The 7500-nt window shown below is 46.1% G+C and overlaps 1 protein-coding gene across 1 annotated transcript in view; it reads right to left on the bottom strand.

Annotated features, from left to right (window-relative positions):
- Positions 1 to 3160: 3160 nt before the first annotated feature.
- Positions 3161 to 7500, bottom strand: part of mfsd3 (major facilitator superfamily domain containing 3) — a 52299-nt gene continuing 47959 nt past the window's right edge. The window contains exons 9-10 of the mRNA XM_063195776.1: positions 7238 to 7381; positions 3161 to 6907 (exon numbers count right to left, since the gene is read on the bottom strand). Coding sequence (XP_063051846.1) covers positions 6821 to 6907; positions 7238 to 7381 — 231 coding nt within the window. The 3' untranslated portion in view covers positions 3161 to 6820. The remainder of the gene's footprint in view (positions 6908 to 7237; positions 7382 to 7500) is intronic.

The following is a 7500-nucleotide window of genomic DNA, read 5'->3' as shown; positions in this document are numbered from 1 at the left end:
TTCCACACCAGGGCCTTCTATCTGCCATTCTCTCTCTTTCTCTCTCTCTCTCTCTCTCTCTCTCTCTCTCTCTCTCTCTCTCTCTCTCTCTCTCTCTCTCTCACACACACACACACACACACACACACACACACACACACACACACACACACACACACACACACACACACACACACGGCTGTACACTGTTTCCCACCAAGTTTTCTGGCGCATAAAGAAGTGCATGAATATTAAGTGTCGTTGTCAAATGCCGTTGTCATTATCCCCTGGCTCCACTAAACAGGTGTGCTGGCGCGGGGAGCTGAAGCACACAGCAGCACACCACCGCACAGCACTCCTTAACTGTGTCACCACGTTGCATCATCGCTATCGGGGTGACTGGGTGGATAGGAGGAGGAGGAGAGGGAGGAGGGGAGATGGAGGAGCGAGAAGAGGTACAAAGTAGATGAGAGAGGTGGAGGAGTTAGATACAGAGGTAGAGGAGGAGGCTGGAGGAGGAGGAGAAGTGGAGGATTGGAGGGAGAGTAAGGGGGGAAAAGGAGGAGGAGTAAGAAGAGGAGGAGATGATAGAAGAGAGCTAGAGGAGAGAAGTGGAGAGAAGGGGAGGAGGAGGAGACGTGGAAGGGGAATGAAGTGGGGAATGAGGAGGAGGAGAGCTGTGAATGAAGAGGAGCAGAGGAGGGGTGAAGAGATGAGGAGTGGGAGAGGAGTTGGAAGGAGATGAGGAGGAGAAAAGAGGAAAAGGGGGTTGGGTGGAGGAGGAGAAGAGGAGGTGGATGGGGTGAAGACATGGGGAAGAGAGAAGAGTAAAATGGAGGGAGAGGAGGAGGAGCTAGAGGAGAAAGGGAGGATGAGGTAGAGGAAGCAGAGAAGGAGGTGCAGTAATCAGTTAGCACAGTGGTCCTCAAACTTTTTGAACCAATGCCCCCTGAACCTCATCATAAGTCCTCCAACGCCCTCTGGACCTCATCTCATCATAAGCCCCCCAATGCCCCCTTCGCATCATCATAAGACTGCCAATTCCCCCGCCACCCCCTTGGTATTAAAATATAAAATAGACTAATGTCCCTCCCAATGGCAAATAAGCACCACCCCCTTTTCATCTGTATCCTTCTGCATCTCACCTGTGTCCTTCTCAACGCCCCCTAGGGGTCCCCTGTACAGCCCCCGTTGAGAATCACTGGGTTAGCGTGTCATCCCCATGGGCCTCCAATGCTACAGCACACATCGTTGGAGAAGCTATAGAGAGAAGAGGGTGGATTTGCGAGGGCGCTCAGGTTGGGTGGATTTGGTGATGTACCGTCTCTTCCCTCCTTTTGTCCCGGGCGTGAAAAGTGCCAAGACGACAACAAGGCAACACTAAGCTAGTGTAAGCCTCCCCTTGCTCTCCTGGCCTACTTTCTCCGATGTCCATAGACCCCCCCCCCTAACACACATACAGACACACACACAGACACACACACACACACACAGCAGATAATGGCAGCCAAAGGGTTGGGACAAGAGTGAGTAAAGGTAAGTGACGCTAAGCCCAACACACACACACACACACCACACACCACACACACACACACACACACACACACACACACACCACAGACCACAGAAAAAGCAGCCGAGGGGTTGAGGCCTGGGATGAGAATGGACTAAAGTGGAGGCCCATTCAGGGCGAGTTGTAAGGCCCCACTAATCCCCCTTCCCTCTGCATGTCAAGACATCCGAGTGCTATAGGGTGGCCGGGGTATACGATGTCACGGCTGTCAGGTCCGCTGGCAGGTTCAGCCGGGCCCATGACAGTCATCAGAATGGGCCACCCCACCAAATACATTAAATGTAACGAGGACACATTTCTGGGCCCCCACTCTCGCTGGGCCTGGGACAGTTGTGTGTGCATGTGTGTGTGTGTGTTGGCCTACTGTATAGCCATCCAACCACTGCCTGCCTGCCTCCCTGTCTACAGGGGCCCAGAGGGCAAATTCACACCAACACCACCACCACCGTTCACACTGGATATAATGTGTGTCAAACCTGCTCTGTACTAGATGTCATGTCTTCCTAGCAACGGCTTATGCAATTAGTATTGGCTCCGTTTTGTGTCAAATTCACTACTTTTGTTAACATTTGGGTAAAATATGTAGTCTTCGCATGGGCGTTCCCTATTACATGCATGCATGACATACAGCCACACCCTTTTGTACCAAGACATGCTGTACGAACTGTATGGGGCCCCATTGACATCATTTTTAGGATGTGTGTCAATCCTGCTCCTACTCTGTACAGTATGTCCTCACAGTAGCACTGTATGCAGTGTGGAATAAGCCTGTCTAGTGTCTAAGGTGCCGTTTATCACTTGAAGATTTAACATTTCTCTGTTCTGTTTTGAGATGGGAACATGTTTTCTACTTTTGATGATACAAGGGGTGAATACAAAGTCTTCACACTTCATACTATTTCAAACCTTTCCTTTGTAATGTCAAGTGCAAAATAACTATTGTGTTAATTTCATGGATGTAACAGTTTGTTTTTTTCATGGTGCCAATATCATTTAGTTCGAGACCGATCCTGGTCTTGAGACCGGTCTGAAGACCATTTTTCAGAGGTTTTGGTCTTGCCTTGGTCTCAAATTGCGTTGGTGCTGGTCTTGTCTTTTTTCTTCTTGGAGCAGGCGTCACTCTTAATTATTTAAATCTCTGAGGGTGCTGGCCCAAATTTCAAATTCAATGTTTCAAGAAAGAGGCTGCACCTTGCACAGTGGTACCACTATGCAAGGTGCGGCTTCTTCCTTGAAACCTTGTCTTGGTCTTGGACAGGGTGACCTTGAAGGGATTTGTGCATAATGAAATGAAAGCATGTTCATTTTAGGCCATAGAGTTAAGCCTAATTATGGTACTTTTGTTCTTCACTTCACACAAGTCAGTGTATAATCACATCATCTCTAGCACTCTCGCCCTTGGTCTCTGGGTCTGGGTCTGGACTTGGTCTTGGTATCGACAGGTCTGTCTTGGTGCTTGGAGTCGATACACTTCGGTCTTGTTAATGTCTTGGTCTCGTACTGAGCAGTCTCGACGACATCACTAATATCATTACCCAGACAGAGATTTACAGGAAGGAAGAAAACAAGAGAGAAGAGAAGAGCAGAAAAGAGCAGGGAACCAAGAAGTCATATTAGTAGAAGCTTTATTCTTGTACCATGCCCCTTTACAGAGGCAGGGTATTGTGTGTGCTTTACTTAAAAAGAAAGCTTGTATTGATGAATGAGAGAGATTCACATTATTGCAAATTCATCAATAACAGAGACCTTCACTGTGCTCGAGCCGGCTGCTGATTTTCACACGAGCCCAGATCTGGTGTCTGGACCCCAGATTTGAACCCACTGCTGGTTTCATCGCCTCCTAGTCTTGTATTTTTAAACACTGGTTTCTATTGACTAGACCTCGCCGAAATTGCAATGCGTGAAATTTGACATTTAATGCCTTAATACAGAAGCGACAACAGCAAAAAATAAAAAAAACTGCAGCACAGCTGAGACAAGAAGGGTACTGTTCATTCTCTATTCATGTTCACTCCAGTTGAACGCTGTTTTATCCCGGCACAATCAGGTGTTTAAGGTCATTGTGTCATAGACCTGCGCAGTTCATGACACAACTACTGCCTACTGTGTGCTAAGGCACAGCCGACGCTCATCTTTTCAATGGTTCTTAACATTGTGACAGACACCCAGAAAACTGTCTTCAAAAGAACTGTGCAGGGCCAAGTCTGCTGCTTTCATACAAAATATGAGTAAACCCTGGAAGGCCTTAAAAGTAAACAAATTTATATATAAAACATTAGGACAAAGGAAACGAGATGTGTGTGAATTCACACTCACACATGGCTCATGGAATGCATCACCACACTACTGCATAGCTTCAGTATAAACTGTGTGTGTAACACTCAAACTCACAGCACCACCATATTTCTCACAAACGCAAACATACACACAATCACAGACACCATCGTACCACCTATTAGCAAACAAACAAACCAAAAACAACAAAACAAAAAAACAAAAACAAATAAGCATTACAACTCATTGTTCAGTTCACAACACTGGCTCTTTCAATATCTTGTAACGCATCATATTTTAGGGATGTTTAAATCAATTTGGCACCACCTGCGACACTTAGCTCCAACGCTAAAGCCAAGTCTAGCGGACTAACAACATTTGCCTCAGAGGTTCTACATACACTGAGTTCAGCAAACATCTTCAAGTATGGCTATCGCACATCACATTTGCTAGCTAACCATCCCTGGGAGCATCATTACAGCATATTACATTGTTTGTCAAGGTATGTGTGCTCCTATCTACCCTTGCTAGGACGCACACTACTACTACTATGGTTTATCCTGCCGAGGATGAACACAACAGTGATATACTCAATGTGCTATTTGTTTACAAAACCAGAAGGGGGGATATGTTTCAGATTTTAAGCAATATCAATGGAATTTCATTTAACTGTGATTAAAATTATATAGAAAACGTGGCGATATCAAAGCCAGAAGGGGGGACAATTCCCCCCATCCCCCCCTACAAATCGCACCCTGGATATACTTAATACACTCCCATCTATCCTGGCTAGGCAATAGGCTAGACCAGTGTTTCCCAAACTGTGGTAGGGGTAAGTGACGTGCTGTAGAAGGTACATGAGAAGAAAATAAAATCCAATGAATGTAGGCTGGTTGACCGCTTCGTAGACTTACACAAAAGTGCTAATGCAATATTCGAAACAATACAGACAAAAGCACATGGCAATGTTTGCCTGTTTATTTCAATTGTGAACTTGGCTGGAAATTTTGTTTCAAAGGGTATTCGGGAAGCACTGGACTAGACAGCTGAAGGCCCATTTCTGAAAAGCATCGAGGCTAACCAGTTAGCAATTTAGTTGGTTAACACCAATGGAATACAGCACTGCAACCAACTAGGTTGCCAATATAGTCAGCAACGACACTTTGAGAAACACACCCCATGACTAGCATCAAGAGCCACAGATCATCAATGAGTGAAGTACACAACTCCATAACCTGAGGGATCAATGATTCAAATAGTTGAAGGTGATTCATATCGTTGAAGTGACACAGTATTGGGTAATCAGACATGATGCCATACAAGTAGTACATACATGTAAATACAGCCAGCACACTGTGTATTTTGTTTGAAATGATGTGGATTACACATATTCACACCAGGGAGTAACTGTTAATAAATGAATAACTATGAATAACTATTGTGCAGGTGGGAAACTACATAATACAGCTAACACATGGGATTGGTGATATACAGCAGCTCCAATTGCCTGCAACTCATAGAAAGATATAGTTAAGCTGTTCTCTCTTTTTGTGCTAAAATTGAAAAATGATGTGAGGACTGTATACAGTAAACTATAAAACATGCTTTAGATCTCTAATTACATTGTAGAAGGGATTCACTGTTTGCTGTGGAGAGAGAGAGAGAGAGAGAGAGAGAGAGAGAGAGAGAGAGAGAGAGAGAGAGAGAGAGAGAGAGAGAGAGAGAGAGAGAGAGAGAGAGAGAGAGCAAACCTCCACAAAGCCCAACAGCACCTTCATGGTCTGCTTGCCAAGATAGCGTCACCGCCGGTTATATTGCACAGCGTTTGTTTAATATTTGATTATCTGTTGGTTAACAAGGCAGACTACCAGTCATGCAGCCTACAGTGTCTGCCAGGCTGAACTATGAAGCGCTAACTGGGAGGTAGTCCAGGTGGAGGTCAAAGGTCATGGGGTTTGCATTGTTAATTCAGCACAAAGAGAGTCCAATTTAACACTCACAGTGTTGGTCGCCTGTGTGTCACCTGTGTGTCTGTGTGTGTGTGTTAGTACATTAGTATAGCAGTATAAGTATACTAATAGCAGTATATCAGAGTACAATAGTATTGGTGTACTCAGACAGCCTGCTTTATGCAGTCCAGATCCAGGCAGAGTTGGGGGAGTGGGGGCATGGGGGAAGACCCACTTTTCTAGGGTGTTCAAACCGACAGAGAACCAGGCAGGTGCCCATTTCCGCTCCCACACCTTATCTCGCACCAACTGACGTGTTCAAGCTAAAAATGTGCATTTTTTGGGAAACAGCGTCGTTAGCAACGTCTTTGGTTGCAATGCAATTCCCCACAGACACACGACTAGGTTGCTAACTGGTTAGCAACGACGACCTGTAAAAAGTACGAGAGAATTCAATTCAACACGGCTTGTCCTACTCTCTATGTGCTGAATTAACACTGCAAAACTCAACTGCGTGCCTTGTATTCGTACAGTAAGGTCGTGACCAACAGCGCAAATGCAAACCCATCGATTTTGGTTGCTTGTTTTTTTTTGTTTTCGTTTGTTTGTTAGTTTGTTTGTTTTTTTCTCAGAAATGGGTTTCCTGAGGAGAGCTTTGATGACTAAATGCTGGTTACTTGCATTCGCAAACAATATTATTGTATTTTAGAAGGCTGTGCTGGCGGTTTTTGTTTCCTTTTTTCTTGTGTTTTTAGCCCCATTCTTTATTATTATTTGATTTGTTTCTTTTTCTTAAAACACACACATTCCACAAGCCCTTCCTGCCACATAGATAGGAACACACACCCACGCACAAACATTCAGGACTCCCAGCAATATACACTGGAACACAGGTGCATACATGTACACACACACACACACACACACACACACACACACACACACACACACACACACACACACACACACACACACACACACACACACACACACACCCCTCATAAGTAAGTACAGTATAGTGATGAGAAGTGTCACATGGTCTTCATCACTTGTCGGTGTGGCTGGTGCTGCTGCTGCTGCTTGAGGCTGCTGTGGGCTCTTTAAGGGCCCCTGTCGTAGTGGCCCTCCATACCTGTGGACACACATGGCACATAGCGCACGCACGCACGCACGCACGCACGCACGCGCGCACGCGCGCACACACACACACACACACACACACACACACACACACACACACACACACACACACACACACACACACACACACACACACACACACACACACACACACACACACACACACAAAGAATAGCGATGTTAAGTACCATGTAAGTACTGTATGCTGCTTCAGGGACCCTGTACAGTCATGGTGCCCATCCACACACACACACGCATACACACACGCACACACACACACACACAGTTGATAAGTGGGTGTAAGGAGTGCATGCTGCCATACCTGTAGTGCGGAGGCGGCGGACAGCGAGAGGAAGAGCAGGTAGGCGATGGCGTAGCCCACCGTGTCCACCAGGCCCCCCGCCAGGGTGCTGAAGCTCAGCTTGCCCAGCACCTCCAGAGTGGCCAGGAAACTGTAGTGCGTAGACTGATGCAGGGAGGAGAGGAGGAGGATGCAGTGGGGGGAGGGAGGGGAGGGGAGGAATTCAACATCAGTGTCAGTTTTATTAATGTCAAGTCCTTCACAAGCATTCAGAAAAATCAAAA

This window comes from Engraulis encrasicolus, chromosome 3, assembly GCF_034702125.1.
Source record: "Engraulis encrasicolus isolate BLACKSEA-1 chromosome 3, IST_EnEncr_1.0, whole genome shotgun sequence".
Lineage (NCBI taxonomy): Eukaryota > Metazoa > Chordata > Actinopteri > Clupeiformes > Engraulidae > Engraulis > Engraulis encrasicolus.
Note: the sequence above shows the minus strand (reverse complement) of the source record. Positions and strands in the feature narration are given on the sequence as shown.